This window comes from Suncus etruscus, chromosome 1, assembly GCF_024139225.1.
Source record: "Suncus etruscus isolate mSunEtr1 chromosome 1, mSunEtr1.pri.cur, whole genome shotgun sequence".
Classification (NCBI taxonomy): Eukaryota; Metazoa; Chordata; class Mammalia; order Eulipotyphla; family Soricidae; genus Suncus; species Suncus etruscus.
Window position 1 is genome coordinate 159,402,351 of NC_064848.1, and position 19,083 is coordinate 159,421,433.

Consider the following 19,083-nt stretch of genomic DNA (forward strand, 5'->3'; position numbering starts at 1 on the left):
ACAGCCTACATGCTGCTCAGATCCTCAACATGTAGTTTTATTTTTGTGTGCTTACACTTTTTTTTGGGGGGGCACACCTGGTGGAGCTCAGGGCTTATTCCTGGCTCTGTGCTCAGAAATCACTCCTGACTCGGGACCATGTGGGATACTGGGATTTGAATCACCTTCCATCCTGGATCAGCTGCATGCAAGGCAAGCGCTGTACGCACTGTGCTATCTCTCTGGCCCTGCTTATACTTTCTTAAAAGGCAGTGGACTGTGGGCCAGTACAGTTGAGAGATAGTACAGTGGTATTTGTATTGCATGGGGCTACAGGTGAGACAAGGTTTGAATCCTGGTACTGTATAAGGACCATCAAACTTTATGAGATATGCCCCTGAGCAGTACAGGTGTGGCTCAAAAAGGGAGTTTAGAGGAGTAAGTGTACCTCAACTAGGTGTGTCTGGTCTAGGGCCAAAGGTGAATTTTCTTGTTGTCTCAGAGAATTGTACTGAGCCTGGTTCATGAGAAACTTAGCTAATTTGGCATCACAGAGGCAAATAGATAGCTTGGATGCTTTCGTGCCTGGAGTAGGGTTCTGGGTACACAGCTTATGTTAGATGAGAGATACCAATCCTGTCCATAATTCTGTGGAGTGTTCTGCAGCTAACATGGACATTTTTCTAGACACCAGATACTCATCCACACATTGAACATTAGGGGAAAAGTAATTTCTTCTTTTTTGGTTTTTGGGTCACACCTGGCAGTGCTCAGGGGTTACTCCTGGCTATCTGCTCAGAAATAGCTCCTGGCAGGCACGGGGGACCATATGGTACACTGGGATTCGAACTAACTACCTTTGGTCCTGGATCGGCTGCTTGCAAGGCAAACGCTGCTGTGCTATCTCTCCGGGCCCGGAAAGTAATTTCTAAATATTCCAGGAGTAGGAGAGTCAAGAAGTTGCACAGGGATGTTGGTCTCAGGGCCAGGAAGATGGCGCTAGAGGTAAGGTGTCTGCCTTGCAAGCGCTAGCATAGGACGGACTGCGGTTCGATCCCCCGGCGTCCCATATGGTCCCCCCAAGCCAGGGGCGATTTCTGAGCACATAGCCAGGAGTAACCCCTGAGCGTCAAACGGGTGTGGCCCAAAAACCAAAAAAAAAAAAAAAGGGATGTTGGTCTCTTCACTTAAGGAATAGAGGTGCTGAATCTTAGATCTGTTGGTTAGGTACTTTCTCTTTTGTTTGTTTGTTTATTGGTTTTTGGGTAACACCTGGCTGTGCTCAGGGGTTACTCCTGGCTCTATGCTCAGAAATCGCTCCTGGCAGGTTTGGCGGACCATATTGGATGCCAGGATTTGAACCACCGTCCTTCTGCATGCAAGGAAACACCGTACCTCCATGCTATCTCTCCAACCCCATGTACTTGCCCTTTTAATATAAAATATATCCAGGGAGCCAGAGAAATAGTACAGGGTAGGGGGCTTGCCTGGCACACAACCAACCTACATTTAGTCTCTAGCACCACATATGGCACCCACAAGCTTTACCAGGAGTGATCTCAGATACTGGTGACGGGATTGGTGTTGGAATTCAAATGTGAATAAGTTTGTAAATCAGCATTGTAACTCAGCAGTAGAGTACTTGCCTTGCATGTATGAGAAAGCCAGAACCTTCAGTGACTTTCCCTTTCCCTTTAACCCCAATATCGCAAGAAATATAAATAGGCAACCAGGATGATATTTAGCAGATAGAGCACTCATCTTGCACACAGCCTACCTAGGTTCGGACCAACTCTCCAGATGGTCCCCCAAGCACTGCCAGAGTGATCCTTGAGTGCAGAGCCAGTTGTAGGTCCTGAGAACCACTGGATGTGGCCACAAAACCAGAAATTGATAATTAAATAAATAAATAAGATCTAGGACCAGGAAGCGAGCTCGCAGAAGGGTAAATGAAGCACATGCCTTGCAAACTGGAGGCCCCAAATTCAGTTCCCTGTACCACATATCTAAATTTCCACCTACCCCCACCACCTACTCTCATCACTTCTGGGAGACATTGGTGACCCCTAGCACTGCCATACGTGAATAACTCTGTATTATAGGCTCAACTATTAAACCCTCAGGCCCACATCACTGTACCAAATATTTGTTGGAGTGACCTCCTTACCTCCTAGTATCACTAGGTAGCACCCCCCCCCCCAAAAAAAAAAAAGAGAAATAAGGAAGGCTGCATCCCTCTCCCCAGGGTGGATGGGAGAAAGGCTATTAATTCAAACCTTTTAGCCTGGCTTAAGTAGATCAAAATTAGAGGTGAGATAGAGAAAATGTGGAGTAAAGTTTTCTGTATACCTTTGGGAAAACTAACCCTGTTCTGCGTGGAATGAAAATGAATTTGACACACTCCACTTACTATCAGTTCTTTATGTCCTCTGTGTCTCTGTCACATTTCAACTGGTTGAGAAGAGGCAAATGTTTCCCACGAGAGCCGAATACAGTCTCACTAAGCTATAGTTTAACAACCTTTTCAGTCTTATTAGATAATAACTATTGCCCAGCTTCATAGGTTTCCCGAAACATTTTCAGTGTACCTGGTGTTGTATTTGAAGCAAGTAATGTGATAAATATTCATGGAAAGAGCAGAAAGGGCTGGAAAAGATGGGGGAGGGGCCGGGTAGGTGGCGCTGGAGGTAAGGTTTGCAAGCGCTAGCCAAGGAAGGACCGCGGTTCGATCCCCCGGCGTCCCATATGGTCCCCCCAAGCCAGGGGCGATTTCTGAGCACATAGCCAGGAGTAACCCCTGAGCGTCAAACGGGTGTGGCCCAAAAACCAAAAAAAAAAAAAAAAAAGAAAAGATGGGGGAAATTGTTTGACCAGAGTTGGCATTAAAGATCAGGAAGGTGGGACCTGAGAGATAGCACAACAGTAGGGTGTTTGCTTTGCACACAGCCGATCCAGGAGAATGGTGGTTCAAATACCTGCATCCCATATGGTCACCTGAGCACTGCTAGGGTGTGGCCCCCAAAAAAAGATCAGGAATGTGCATCAATATATTAGAACTGAATGGATCTACTTCTCAGAGTTTTGTACTAATGTATAGAAATTCCAATATCCATCATTTTTATTTAGGAATACAGATTTACTGAGCCAGGAATGTGATTCGAGTAGGAGAGTATGTAGGAGGCTCTGAATTTGATCCCTGGCACCCCAAGTATCTACTAGGAGTGCCCATAACAATAACAGCAGCAACAACAAAAGAAAATCATGGGTGCCAGAGTGATAGCACAGCAGCAGTAGGGCGTTTTCCTGGAATGTGGCCGACCCAGGAGGGACCCGGTTCAATTCTCGGCACTGCATATGGTCCCCCAGCCTGCCAGGGTTGATTTCTGAGTGCAGAGCCAGGAGTAACCCCTGAGCTCCGCTGGGTGTGGGCCAGAAGCCAATAAATCAATTAATAAATAAATTAAAAAACTTAAAATTATGAATGGAACCAGAAATACTTGTTTGCTATTAAGGCATTCTTTTTCTATGGACTCTTGTACATGGAAACCAGATTACAGTTAAAGTATTAATATGGGGACTAGAGAGATAGATAGCTCACAGAATTGGAGAGGCTTAAGTTCGATCATAGTACCCCATGGTATCCCCAAAAACTGTGTAATGAGCCAGAAATAGCCCGAGTACTATGAAGTGTAACTAAAAAAAAAAAATTCTTAAAAATTTTTTTGTGCGGGTTACACCCAGCAGCGCTCAGGGGTTCCTCCTGGCTCTATGCTCAGAAATCGCTCCTGCAGGCTTGGGGGACCATATGGGATGCCGGGATTCAAAAAGATCAACAAAACAAAAAACTAATACATAGTGAAAAATGTCCGTTTCTCAAATGACCAAGCTCTTAAGTGTCTTCTTGTTAGTACTTTTGTCCTTCAGAAATCTAAATAAAAGAAGGTTGCTTGGAAAACATGGGTTCAAAAATCAGGAGATTCTTTGGAAAACCTTAGTGATTAGAGTCATCAGACCTGTCCCACATGACTGCTCCTGTCTGGGACTGCTAGATATACTCCATATAATGTCCAGGGCTTCCATTCCCAAGACAATGCCAAAAATTCCCTGCAAATGGCTTCTTTGGACTTCCTGGTGGTGGACAGTATGCCTCTCGTTTCCCTGTGGGTTTTTTTGTTGTTTTTTTTTGTTTGTTTGTTTTTTTAGTTTTTGGGGGGTTATACCCAGCAGTGCTCAGGGGATCATATGGGATGCCAGGATTTGAACCACCATCCTTAGCCTTAACCTCCATGCTATCTCTGCGGCCCCTCCCTGTGTGATTGTTAAGCCACTCCAGCAGTGGCCAGGGGCTACTTCCTGCCCTGTGCTCAGGAGTCACTCCTGGTGGTATTTGGGAGAACAGCAACAGCAGAAATTGAACCTTGTGTAGACAAGGCAACTCCTCAGCCTATTGAGCTGTCTCTCCAGTCCTCCTCATGATTTCCCTTTTGCTCACATAATTTTCATTGAGCTGATCACAAGGGGATTATTTTTTGTGGGCCTTTTAGTTTTAATCTGATGCTTTCTTCTAAGTAGCTTTGTTTTACTAGATTCAGGGAAATTACTCTTGATGGCTTTGTTTCTGTGCCTAGAACATTTATTTTCGTATAAATGAACTTTACTCACTTCCATCTTAGAGGTTAGCAACCTTAATTTCACTTTTAGAAATACAGAATTTAGGGGCCGGAGGGATAGCATGGAGGTAAGGCATTTGCCTTACATGTAGAAGGACGGTGGTTCGAATTCCGGCATCCCATATGGTCCCCGTGCCTGCCAAGGACAATTTCTGAGCACAGAGCCAGGAGTAACCCCTGAGTGCTGCCGGGTGTGATCCCCACCCCCCCAGAAAAAAGAAAAATACAGAATTTAACTGTTAGCATCAGATACCAACTGTCCAGTCATGGCCATGTAACTTATATCAGAAGCTGAAATATCTCCTAAATTAGAGGGTACAGGCTGAACTGGGCTGCTGTCAGGAGAGCTAATCGGTTGTGCAGTGACATCAGAGCTGCGGTCATTTTCTCTGATAAATAATTGAGCTGTGCTTTCCGAGGGGGTCTCATTACAATGAGCAGGGAGAATAGAGGTAGAGGTTTGGTTACATCGAGACAAAGGACGCAGAAGGCAAATAGAAAGGACCTGGCCTAAAGTGCCCTCATCCATCTCAGCAAGTGGGGGATACTTGCTTATATTCTGAATGTAGAGTGCTGGGTCTCAGAGCTTTAGCTCTGCACAGCCAGAGTCCAGAGGGACTTATAATGGCATACCTTTGATTAAATGCCAGATTTGGTCCTTGGGGGCTTGTCTCTGGGTGGAACTTCAGGGTTGCTGCATGGGAGGGAAATCCTGAAGTAAGCTGTAGGGAACAGAGAGAGCTTTACTGTCATAGCCCTGGGGAAGATGGTGGAGAAGCATATTTTATTCATCCTCATTAATCTCTTTTTTTCTTCTTTCCATGTCCTGCCTTGGAGCAGTTATTACAGTAAGTATTTTCAGGGTGGGGGGAAATGCAGATCATTTATAAGAAATAAAAATATAACTGCATTTAAAATTCTGAGCATTCCTCTCTTTCTGGGGTGACTTTGGAAGCTATTGAAACATAATCCTTTCTAACTAATGAGGAATTTGGTTTTTTGGGGTGATGGGGGGAACATATACCCAAAGATGCTTAGTTAGGGCTTTCTCTCAGCTCTGTCCATAGAAGTCACTTCTAGAGGTGCTTGAGTTTTAAGCAGTTCCCTGTGATTGAACCCCAACCTCCTGAACAGCTTCAGCCAGCTGAGCTATTCTCCAGTCCCAATTTTGAACTTCTTAATTAGCCAAGGGAGCTCTTGTTTGGTTTTGTTTTCTTAGCTTTGGGGGTACATCTGGTGATGGTTGCTCAGGGCTTTTTCCTGGCTTTGCCCTCAGGGATGATTCCTGGTTGTGCTCAGGAGCCCTATCAATACCAGAGAACCAACTGGCTCACCACACTCAAGACACCCCCACTATGTCCCTGATCCTTTTGTTTTGAACTGAATTGGTGTGTGGCTTTGTCAGGCACCTTACTCCAGGAATTCCTATCTAGGTTACAAATGTATTAAATGACTCACGGCTGCCCCTCCTCTCCTCTTCCCGGGCCACACCTTCTCAACAGTATGCTGAAGCCTCAGGTCTGCTGGCCTAATTATGCCTTTTCCACTCAGGGGATCTGTTGACCCCAGTGAACACTGACACTTGACAAAATTGTGAGGTCAGCGAGACTACCTTTCCTTGACCGTCCTTGTCTCTTCCTTTCCTCCCTTCAGCACCCTTATCCAGGTGTCTGGTCTTGTCCCTGTGGGTAAATGGAGATAGTTTCTGGGAACCTAACTCCTGCTTTTTAATGAACTGATGGATTAATGTGTTCTTTTGAGTATTTGTGATTTTTATTTTTTGGGGGGTCACACCCAGCGGCACTCAGGGATTACTCCTGGCTCTGTGCTCAGAAATTGCTCCTGGCAGGCACAGGGGACCATATGGGATGCTGGGATTTGAACCACAGTCTCTCCTGGATCACCTGCACGCAAGGCAAATGCCCTACCACTGTGCTATCTCTCTGGCCTGAGTATTTGCGACTTTTTTTGTTTGTTTTGGTTTTGGGTCCCACCCAGCAGTGCTCAGGGGTTACTCCTGGCTCTACACTCATAAATCGCTCCTGGCAGGCTTCGGGAACCATATGGGATGCTGGGATTCAAACCATTGTCCTTATGCATGCAAGGCAAACGCCCTACCTTCATGCTATCTCTCTGGCCCTTGTATTTGTGATTTTTTTTTTTTTGCATTTGTGATTTTTTTTTTTCTTTTTGGTTTTTGGTTTTTGGGCCACACCCGGCATTGCTCAGGGGTTACTCCTGGCTGTCTTCTCAGAAATAGCTCCTGGCAGGCACGGGGGACCATATGGGGCACTGGGATTCGAACCAACCACCTTTGGTCCTGGATCGGCTGCTTGCAAGGCAAACACCGCTGTGCTATCTCCCCGGGCCCACATTTGTGATTTTTTTAGAAGCATTAAAGAGGGACTGGAGCTATAACGCAGTGGTAGGGCATTTGCCTTGCACGCGCTGACACAGGACAGAGCTGAGTTTGATCCCTGGTGTCCCATATGGTCCCCCAAGCCAGAAGTAACCCCTGAGTATCACTGGGTGTGTCCCAAAAACCAAAAAAAAAAAAAGAAGAAGAAGAAAAAGCATTAAGGAAAGAAGACACATACATGTAAAGGGTTGAGCTGCTGAGAAGAGAATTGCAGGCCCAGCAAAAGGCTGGCTGGAAGGAACGGGGCAGTATTGAGTCATGTCTTTGAGGCAGTCTTTCTGTGTTCATTAACCACTGAAGCCTGTGTTTAAGGGGCTTGTGGGGTGGTTAAACAAATGGATTTTGAAGTCAGAATTATTTTTGAAACCCAGCACTGTCATAATCTGTCACCTTTGACAGGTTACCTTTTGGACTTTACCTCATCTGTTAAATACGGGTGATCATCCTACAGAGCTCGCAGACTGCGATGAAGCTTCAATGGGATCACCCATGCCTAGCATATTGTCTCTACAGCTATTAAATACTAGGAGACAGAAGTTGACTACCTGTGATCAGTAAATGAGGATTTTGATGATGTTTAAGGTGTGTTTTTCCCCCCATTTCAGAATGAATATATGAAAGAAGACTTTCTGATTAAAATCGAAACCTGGCACAAACCAGACCTTGGCACCCAAGAGAATGTAAGTAGACTTTGAGGATTTTGGGTGGATGTTAATATTCTATTCTGTAACATTGCTATCCCTGCCCAGATTTTTATTTTATTTTATTTTATTTTTTTCGGTTGAAGGGAAAAGAGATTTGGACTATACCTTAGTTAGTGCTCAGGGTTTTCTGTGTGCTCAGGCAGTATTCTTCTTCAATATGTAGATAGATAGCATGCAAGACAAGTGTCTTACCTTCTGAGCCCCTGGCACCCCCTTTTTCTATGCTAGAAGCAATAGCCTGTTCCTATACTTTTCCTACTAGTATGGGACTGCTCTCTATCTTATTTGCTAAATTTGAACATCAACTCTCCTTATTAGGCCTTTTCATAATGTTGGGATGGTCTAACATGCAACTCCTAGGATCAGAACGATAGTACAGCAGCTAAGACTCTTGTCTTGCATGTGGTCAACCTGGGTTTGATCCCCTGCATCACATATTGTCCCCCATGACCTCCAAAATCCTGAGCATAGGTCTAGGTAGGCACTGAGCACCACTGGGTCTGACCCCAAACCCAATAAATATATAAATAAATGCAACTCCTGGCTCAAAGGTTGGAACTCATGCTTCATATTGGGAAGACTCAAGTTCAGTTTCACATGAGCAAGCACTAGGAGTGATCCCTGAACACAATGTTAGTAGCATCGGTGGGTGTGGTCCCAAACCCCCCCCCCACTCACTATGAAATGCAACTTTTGGCACAGACAAGAGTTTTTTTGTTTTTGTCTTTTTTTGGGGTCACACCCGGCAGCGCTCAGGAGTTTGCTCCTGGTTCACGCTCAGAAGTCACTCTAGGCATGCTCGGGGGACCATATGAGATGCCGGGATTCGAACCAATGACCTGCATGAAAGGCAAATGCCTTACCTCCATGCTATCTCTCCGGCCCCCACAGAGGGGCATATCTTGTAGTAGTTGGGACACAGAGTACCGGGTACTGAATTAACAACCTCATACACGGTAGTTATGTACTCTACCATTTGAGCCATATCTTTGATTCAGGAGCTTCCATTTTTATTTTTATTTTAAAACAAGATGGGGAAGTTGGGCCCCATTCGTGCTCAGGAACCATTCTTCAGAGTTACTCACATGCTCATAGCAATCAATGCTCAGGGGATTGAATTAGGGTTGGGAATTGAATCAGGGTTGGATATTAAGGCAAGAGCCTTAGTCCATATACTAAAATCTCTCCAGCCCAGGATCTGTACTTTTAGTATTTATTTATTTATTTATTTATTTATTTATTTATTTATTTATTTATTTATTTATATTTTGGTGTTGGTCCATAACTACAATTGCTTAGGGGTCACTTCTTTTTTTTTTTTGTTTTTGTTTTTGGGCCACACCCGGTAACGCTCAGGGGTTACTCCTGGCTATATGCTCAGAAGTTGCTCCTGGCTTGGGGGACCATATGTGACACCGGGGGATCGAACCTCGGTCCGTCCAAGGCTAGCGCAGACAAGGCAGGCACCTTACCTTTAGCGCCACCGCCCGGCCCCAGGGGTCACTTCTTGCAGGTATGGGGGACCTATGTGGTGCCAAGGGATCAGCTATGTGCAAAGCAAATGCCAAACCAGGACTTACACTTTTTGTTTGTTTGTTTATGTTTGGGCCATATGCAGCAATGCTCAAGACTTAATCTTTGTTCTGCACTTAGGAATTATTACTGGTGTTGCTCGGGAGACCATATGGGATGTCAGAGATAGAACCCAGGTTGGCAAATGCCATACTTGCTGTACTATCACTCCAGCTCTGACCTGTACTTTGAAAACATCAAAATATCAGTCTCTCTAGAGCACAATTTGCCAATATTCAAAACATATCCCAATTCAAAACGTATTTGTCTTGAGGCCAGAGTGATAGCACAGCAGTAGGACGTTTGCTTTGCATGTGGCTGACCTGAGATAGGCTCAGGTTTGATTCCTGAAATCCCATATGGTCCCTCAAGCCTACTGGCAGCAATTTCTGAGTGCGGAACCAGGAGCAACCCCTGGATTACTGCTGGGTGTGCCCCCCCCTCCCCAAATGAAAACAACAAAAAAAACCCCATATTTGTCCTGTGTCTCAATATTTCTTCACTCAGAAATTTATTTAGAAAAAAGAAATTTATTTAGGGGGCCGGGAAGGTGGCGCTAGAGGTAAGGTGTCTGCCTTGCAAGCACTAGCGTAGGACGGACCGCAGTTTGATCCCCGGCGTCCCATATGGTCCCCCCAAGCCAGGGGCGATTTCTGAGTGCATAGCCAGGAGTAACACCTGAGCGTCAAACGGGTGTGGCCCAAAAACCAAAAAAAAAAAAAAAAAATTTATTTTGAGGCAAGAGCGATAGCACAGTGGTAGAGTGTTTACCTTGCACCTAGCCAACCTAGGACAGACCCTGGTTTTTTTCCCATCATGCATATGATTCTCTAAGCCTGCCAGGAGTGATTTCTTTTTTTTTTTTTTTTTTTGGTTTTTGGGCCACACCCAGTAACGCTCAGGGGTTACTCCTGGCTATGTGCTCAGAAGTTGCTCCTGGCTTGGGGGACCATATGGGACACCGGGGGATCGAACCGCGGTCCGTCCAAGGTTAGCGCAGGCAAGGCAGGCACCTTACCTTTAGCGCCACCGCCCGGCCCCAGGAGTGATTTCTGAGCAGAGCCAGAAGTAACTCCTTAAGCACTCCAGCGTCATATCACAGGGTGTGACCCCAAAAAGGTGTTTTTTTTTTGGGGGGGGGGGGATCACACTTGGTGACACTCAGGGGTTACTGAGGGGGACCATATGGGGTGCCGGAATTTGAACTACTGCCCATCCTGGATCGGCTACGTGCAATTCAAATGCCCTAACACTGTTCTATCTCTCCGGCCCCAAAAAACAAGATTGATTCTGATTCATTCATTCTCTCTCTTTTCTTCTTCCTTCCTTCCTTCCTTCCTTCCTTCCTTCCTTCCTTCCTTCCTTCCTTCCTTCCTTCCTTCCTTCCTTCCTTCCTTCCTTCCTTCCTCCCTCCCTCCCTCCCTCCCTCCCTCCCTCCCTCCCTCCCTCCCTCCCTCCCTCCCTCCCTCCCTCCCTCTTTCTTTCTTTCTTTCTTTCTTTCTTTCTTTCTTTCTTTCTTTCTTTCTTTCTTTCTTTCTTTCTTTCTTTCTTTCTTTCTTTCTTTCTTTCTTTCTTTTGTCATATCCGATGATGATCAGGGGTTACTCCTGGCTCTGCACTCAAAAATTGCTCCTACCAGGCATGGGGGAACCATATGGGATGCCGGGATTCAAACCACAGTCCATTCTGGATTAGCTGCATGCAAGGCAAACGCCTTGCTGCTGTGTTATCTCTCCAGCCCCAACAAAATATTTTTTAATATAAAAAGAGATGCTGGAGGGGGCTGGAGAGAGAGCACAGCTGTAGAGCATTTGCCTTGCATGGGCTGACCCAGGATGAACCTGGATTTGATCCCTGGCATCCCATATGGTACCCAGCCTGCCAGGAGCGATTTTTCAGTGCAGAGCAGTAGTAATCCCTGAGTGCCTCCAGGAATGGCCAAAAAACCAAAAAATTAAAATTAAATTAAATAAAGTGAGAGAGAGATGCTGGAACTTAAAATTTAAAAAGAAATCTCCCTTCTTCCTGCAGGTGCATAACCTGGAGTCTGAGACGTGGAAACATGTTGAAGTCATATATATAGACATTGCAGACCGAAGCCAAGTACTTAGCAAGGTAGGAACTGTTCAAAAATATGATTCCTGGGCCCAGTGCTTGGAGATGGTCAGAGGGCTATAGCACCTTGTACGATGGAACTTTGTGTTGGATCCCTGAGTATCTAAGTGGGAGTAGCCTATGAGTAACAATCAAACACTAACAATCAAACACTAATCAAACACATGTGGGCCACATGTAAGATGTAGCTCAACAATAGCATTAGCCTTGCATTTGTGAGGCCTCTAGGTTTAAACCAAAAAAAAAAAAGAAAGAAAATACGGGTTGCAGGGCTGGAGAGATAGGAAAGTGGGTAGGGTGCTTGCCTTGCTCTTGGCCAGCCTGTGTTCAGTCCCCTGCACTACCAGGAGTTATCAGGTGACATTACTTAGGAATAACTCCTGAACATTGCCGGATGTGGCTACAAAAAAAAAAGGTATGTTGCTTTGACGTGCAAAAATGTCTTCTACTGGGGGCTGTGTTTGAGGGTAACAGTACACAGGGTTTACTCCTGGCAGCGCTCATGGTACTATATGCAATGTCAAATTGAAATAGGTTGGCCCTTTTTAAGGCAAATGCTCAGATTTGGTCTTTAAATCATAGTCAGGAGCTCTGAGAAACAAATAGGGGTAGCTCCTCAAACATTGACAAAAAAAAAAAATACTAGTGTAGTTTAACAATTACCTTTTATGGGACCAGACCAATTAATAATACAAGCATTTGCTAGGTATTTGCCTTGTATAAAGCCGAACTGAGTTTGATCATTGGCACCCAATATAGTCCTCCAAACCTGCCAGGAGCACAGAGCACCTGAGCCCAGAGCCATGAGGAAGCCCTGAGAAACTCTAATTGTGACCACAAAACAAACAAAACTGTTTGGTTTTTATGGAAATAACGTAATTTTTAGAAAACAAAGGTAATAAAAGTGTACAGCCTGATGTTTTTTTCTCAGACCATACTCAAATATTTACTAGAGAATTTGAGTGGAAAACAAAGGTAGGAGATCTTTGATTTTGGCCATACCTGGTCAGGTCCATGTTCAAGGCAAGTGTCTTACCCCAGCTGAGATTTTTTTTTTTTTACTTTCAGTTTTGGGGCCACATATTGCTATTTAAGGACTACTCCTGGCCTGGTGCTTGGTGTGCTCTTCGTGGTGGTTGGGAGACTGCAATGGGGAATCATGTAGGCCTCTTGTGCATCGAAGTTTGAGCTCAGTAATGCTTCTTTCCAGCCTGAAATAAATTTTTTTTTAGTTTTGGGGCCACAGCAAACAGTGCTCAGGGATTACTCCTTAGTCTGCACTCAGAAATCACTCTTGACAGGCACCATAGATAATCTTTTTTTGTTTGTGTTTTTTGGCTTTTGGTCACACCGGCTACGCTCGTGCCCTGGCTTTTATTTTATTTTTTTATTTTTGTTTTATGGGTCACACACAGCAGCGCTCAGGTGCCACTCTGGTCTCTATACTCAAAATTCACTCCTGGCAGGCTCAGGGGACCATATGGGACGTTGGGATTCAAACCACCGTCCTTCTGCATGCAAAGCAAATGCCATACCTCCATGATATCTCTCCAGCCCCGGTTTTTAGCTCAGAGGCTACTTCTGGCTCTTTGCTCAGAAGTCCCTCCCGGCAGGCTCGAGGGACCATATGGGATGCTGAGATTCGAACCACCATCTTTCTGCATGCAAGGCAAACGCCTTATCACTGTGCTATCTCTTCAGCCCTTGGTTTTTATTTTTTTTATTTTATTTTATTTTTTTGTGGTTTTTGGGTCACACCCGGCAGTGCTCAGGGGTTTTTCCTGGCTCCGTGCTCAGAAATCGCTCCTGGCAGGCACGGGGGACCATATGGGACGCCGGGATTCGAACCGATGACCTTCTGCATGAAAGGTAAACGCCTTACCTCCATGCTATCTCTCCGGCCCCGGTTTTTATTTTTTTAAATCATGCAGAGGATATAACTGAGTGATAGAGCTCATGTCTCCCATGTGAGACCCTGGGTTTATTCATCACTGGAAATAAAGATTTACCATGTGTATGTTTCTTTTTTTTTTTTTTTTTTTTTTTTTTTTTTGGTTTTTGGGCCACACCCGGTAACGCTCAGGGGTTACTCCTGGCTATGTGCTCAGAAGTTGCTCCTGGCTTGGGGGACCATATGGGACACCGGGGGATCGAACCGCGGTCCGTCCAAGGCAAGCGTAAGCAAGGCAGGCGCACCTTACCTTTAGCGCCACCGCCCGGCCCATGTGTATGTTTCTTAATTTTGTTTATAACATTTCCTTCTATTTTTTGTGTGCCAGAAGTATGAAGAACTTATATAAAATTAAAAAAATATGTTTCTCTCTGCTTCTCCCCCACTTTATTACAATTCTACCACTTCTTTCAGGATTATAAAGCAGAGGAAGATCCAGCAAAATTTAAATCTGTTAAAACAGGCCGAGGACCCTTAGGCCCGAATTGGAAGGTAAGTTGTTCACACCCTCACCACCAGGGGGCTGGGCTCAATGTGATGTGGTTTCTTGAGTGGCAAGGGGACTGGGCTAGGGAAGAGCCAGGTGTGTGCACTTTTACTTACCTACTGTCTGTACATTATTTCTAATACAGCAAGAACTTGGACATAAGAAAGATTGCCCATACATGTGTGCATACAAACTCGTTACCGTCAAGTTCAAGTGGTGGGGCCTGCAGAACAAAGTAGAAAACTTTATACATAAGGTAAGTGACTGTAGATTCGTGGGTTCCAAGTCAGAAGCACAGAATACATGGAAAGAAACCATCATTAGACTTCTCTATAATGCTTTACCAGATCCTTGCTGTACCTGTCTTACAGTTGAATGCCTCCATCCGAGGAGAAAGTTTCCTTCCTGTGACACTGGGCAAAAGGAGGAAACAGGAGGGAGCTTTTTATGAACAATTAAAAATAAATTCTTGAAGCTAAAAGTTAAGAGATGATTTTACCTCTAGTTCCCCAGGACCCTGAATTACTGAACTAGACCTAATTTTTGTCTTTTAGATGTTTCAGAACCATATTCTGGGAGCCAGAGAGACAGCACAGTGGTAGGGCTTTTGCCTTGCATGCAACCCAGGCTGACCCAGTAGGGACCCGGTTCAATTCCTGGCATCCCATATGGTCCTCCAGCCTGCCAGGGGCGATTTCTGAGTGTGGAACCAGAAGTAACCCCTGACCACTGCCAGGTGTGGCTCAGAAACCAATCAATCAATTTTAAAATTAAAAAAAGAACCACATTCTTGGGTTATATTTCATTGGTGCTGGTCAGTTTTTTTGTTTCCTTTGGGAAGGGGATTGGAGGAGATGATGATGCCCAGTGGTACTTAGGAGAGACTATTCCTAGTTCTGCTCAGCAGGGACCCTCAGTGGTGCTTGGGATTTAAACCTGCCTCAGTTGCATGCAAGAAAAGCTCTCTCTCTCTCCAGGGGCCATATAGTACAATGGGTAAGGTGCTTGTCTTTTACGCAGCCAACCCTGGTTCAACCCCCAGCATTCCGAGCCTCCTGAGTGCAGAGCCAGGAGTAACCCCTCAGCATCACCATGTGTGTCCCAAAACAAAAATATAAAAAAATAAGATGTTTCTCTAGTCTGTTCTATCTTTAGCTGCTAGCAAATTTTTCTGTTTTTGTATTTTTATTTTAGGCACCATGGTTGACAGTACTGTTAATGGTAGGGTTTCATGCATAAAATATTTCAGCACCACACAGTCCAACTAGTGTTCGCTTCCCTCTACCTCTGTCCCAGTCCCCCTCCATCTTTACCCCACTTCCATAAGCTCCCTTCTGTAGACCAGTTTCTGTTGCCTCTTGGCATTTGTTATTTCTTTCACTTTTTTTTTTTTTTGGTTTTTGGTTTTTGGGTCACACCAGGCAGTGCTCAGGGGTCACTCCTGGCTCCACGCTCAGAAATCACTCCTGGCAGGCTTGGGGACCATTTGGGATGCCGGGATTCAAACCACTGATCTTCTGCATGCAAGGCAAACGCCTTTCCTTCATGCTCTCTCTCCGGCTCCGACATTTGTTATTTCCATTTCCTGTCTCTATCTCAAATGAGAAAGATCATCCTCTTCTGATGACTACACTCAGCAGGGTAACTGCTGGGGAATTGATTTGTTGTTCTTGTTGTTGTTTGGGGAAGGGGCACATCCGGTGGTGCTCAGGGTTTTTTTTGTTTTTGTTTTTGTTTTGGTTTTTGGGCCACACCCGTTTGACGCTCAGGGGTTACTCCTGGCTATGTGCTCAGAAATCGCCCCTGGCTTGGGAGGACCATATGGGACGCCGGGGGATCAAACCGCGGTCCTTCCTTGGCTAGCGCTTGCAAGGCAGACACCTTACCTCCAGCGCCACCTACCCAGCCCAGGTGCTCAGGGTTTACTCCTAGCACTTAGCTTAGGAATTATTCCTGTTGGTGCTTAGGAGACCATATGCGGTACCAGGGACCGAACCTGGGTTGGCTGCATACAAAGCAAGCACTATCCACTCTAATATCTTTCCAGTCCCCTGCTGGGAAGTTTTAAACTTTTTTAAGATGGGGCCGGAGAGCTAGCATGGAGGTAAGATGTTTGCCTTGCATACAGAAGGACGGTGGTTCAAATCCCGGCATCTCATATGGTCCCTTGAGCCTGCCAGGAGCAATTTCTGAGCATGGAGCCAGGAGTGATTTCTGAGCATGGAGCCAGGAGTAACCCCTGAGCGCTGTCGGGTGTGACCCAAAAAAAAAAAAAAAAACTGATTTAAGACTCCAAAAATGCGAAGGAACCTGGCCTAGTTCTTTCAGGTTCTTTGCTTAGCTGTGATTTTATGGATAGTTTATGGATACTATTTTGAGCATAGGACCTAGCTATCAGATAGGCACCATTGTCTCTTGGGGACTTTCTCTTGAATCCTTACTAGTGAAGGCCATACAATATGAAGGCAAAATTCATTATGGGACTTGAGGACTGATGCAGTTAAGCCAACCATTCATCATTCCTCCCCTATATCATGAGCGTCTGGGGATACTGGCCCAGATTCTGGTGGTGCAGAGGTGGGGGAACACATCAGTGGCTTTCAACTTTTGGGCTATAACTTGGGTCCATCCTTTTTTATAGCAAGAGAAGCGTCTGTTTACAAACTTCCACAGGCAGCTGTTCTGCTGGCTGGATAAATGGGTTGACCTGACTATGGATGACATTCGAAGGATGGAAGAAGAGACAAAGAGACAACTGGATGAGGTAAGTGGACCCCTAGAGAAGATTGGGGTTTTCCTCAAGGTAAACACAAGACTATCACTCCCATGCCAGGTACTTCCACATGGGCACTGGCCCGCATTTCTATGAATGTGTCCAAATCTGCAGTGAGTTCATTATGGCTCAGGCAATATGTGAACTCTTGGAAGAAAACAGCCTGTGCTCCTGAATTTGCATTTGAGGTCATTGCCTGCCCTGAGACCAGAACCCAATGATGGGACGTGCCTCATGGCCAGTAAGTAAGACAGTTGCTATACTGGTTCTCCAAGCCATGATGTGGCTGCAGACTTGTAGGTGACCCTAGGAGGAGGCTGGCAGAGTTGATCCAAGAATACCAAGCATATGGGGCCGGGCGGTGGCGCTAAAGGTAAGGTGCCTGCCTTGCCTGCGCTAGCCTTGGACGGACCGCGATTCGATCCCCCGGTGTCCCATATGGTCCCCCAAGCCAGGAGCAACTTATGAACACATAGCCAGGAGTAACCCCTGAGCATTACCGGGTGTGGCCCAAAAACCAAAAAAAAAAAAAAAATATCAAGCATATAACTAAAAGGGACAGCCAGAGAACCACACATAAAAGACTTATCTAGAAGATTATTTTTGGTGATTTTTGTTATTGGGTCACACTTGCTGGTGCTCAGGGCTTATTACTGATTTTGTTCTCAGAGATCTCCTAAGACTTGGGTTACCAGGGACCAAACCCAGCCTTGTACTATATGTGAGCCTCACATCTATAGTGAAGTACCACAGTGGTCCTCCCTTTAGAATGCTAAGAGTTCAGTGCCTTAGACCCAGGTGCCTACCTGCTGGCAATATAGAGTACTCTGCTTCTGGTTCCTTTAAGTGTTGTTTGGGGCCTTCCTGTTCTCTCAGGACTAAAAATAAGACAGGAAGCTATTTCATAAGAACTGTCTTCCATTCCTCCCTCATTGTGTTGGAGTCAGCAGGCAACACTCTGCTTGGGCCTGCGAGCTTTCCAGAATGGCCATGAGTAAGACCCAGGCCCAGGTGCCCCTGGTGCCTCCACATTACATAGATGCTCCCTTTTTCACTGAGCGGTCTCTGGGGAATTTGGAGTCCAGGAGCTTTCCCTTCCTCTGGAATCCCATGGGGAATTGCTACTAGCCACCCCTCAGGATGATACTTCCTGGGCTGACTCACTGGTTAAGTAGTATGCTGACTTATTTCCTATTGAAGGCAGATGTTTGGGTTACTCATTAAGCTACATTTGGCAGGGAAGTGGTAGGATTGAGTACACAATTCCTGATACTTATGCTCAGTACCTATAGGAAGTGGTACATTTTGTTATTTTAGTTTATGATTTCATTTTGGTTTAGAGTCACACCTGACAATGCTCAGAGCTTACTTACTTTTGGCTCTGTACTGGAATTAGGTTCTGTACTCATGAATTAGCAATGCTAGGGGGCCATATGAGATAACAGGGATTGAGTCCAGATCAGCCACATGCAAGACAAGAACCCTGTTTCTCTAGCCCTACGATTTTATTTTTTTAGAAGGGCCACACCCGGAGGTGCCTAAGCATGTGGGGTTATTTTTGATGATGGTTTGGTGCTGGGAGAGCAGGGGTGGGGGGTATGCACACCAGAATTACGGTACTTGGGAGTCATGCTGTTGTGTTTGAATACTAGTTTGCATTGTGCTACACATAGGCTTTACCATTTGAGCCATAACCCAGGTTCAGGAAATGGTTGATCTTAATGGCGATTTAGTACCAAGATTGGGATATAGTAAAATGAGAGTGGGAGGGGAAGAGGAAGAGGATGAGTTGGAGAAGAAGGGAGCCTGAGTTCATACTTAAAAAAAAAACAGAGAGAGATAGCATGGAGGTAAGGCGTTTGCCTTGCTTGCAGAAGGTCTGTGGTTCAAATCCCGGCATCCCATATGGTCCCCTGAGCCTGCCAGGAGCGATTTCTGAGCATAGAGTTAGGAGTAACCCCTCAGTGCTGCTGGGTATGACCTTCCCTGTAGAAAAGCAGCCCTTAAGATGGGCTTGGATGGTGGATGAAGGCCTTTGTTCTTAGGCCCCGGCCATGTGATTCCATCCCCCATTAACCGGCAGGTCATTATTTTCAGGTGGTCACGGCAGGTATTGAACTCACTCACAGGCAGGCTTCCAGAGACATAACATCTTTATTTCCCTGGCCAACATCTGTATGGCCTATATCATAAACCTATTTAAGCATTAGCCATTCTTAGCTAGCCCTGCATCTTCTTTCATCCATGTCACCTCCAACCTCCATCCTGGCAAAAGACCAAAAAGACCCCAATCCCTTGGCGCAAAGGCCTTATCTAACCTTCCCAAGACCACTCCCAGGAATGGGAGGGGTCTTACAGGTAAGGTTATTCGTAATATCCGGGGTGGAGTCACTCCCCCAAACAACAATAAAAG

General features: G+C 45.5%; 1 protein-coding gene across 1 annotated transcript in view; it reads left to right on the forward strand.

Annotated features, from left to right (window-relative positions):
- PITPNA (phosphatidylinositol transfer protein alpha) overlaps positions 1–19,083 on the forward strand; it is a 41,064-nt gene that overhangs the window by 13,508 nt on the left and 8,473 nt on the right. The window contains exons 4-9 of the mRNA XM_049788044.1: positions 5,490–5,497; positions 7,674–7,748; positions 11,376–11,459; positions 13,825–13,902; positions 14,043–14,153; positions 16,539–16,661. Coding sequence (XP_049644001.1) covers positions 5,490–5,497; positions 7,674–7,748; positions 11,376–11,459; positions 13,825–13,902; positions 14,043–14,153; positions 16,539–16,661 — 479 coding nt within the window. The remainder of the gene's footprint in view (positions 1–5,489; positions 5,498–7,673; positions 7,749–11,375; positions 11,460–13,824; positions 13,903–14,042; positions 14,154–16,538; positions 16,662–19,083) is intronic.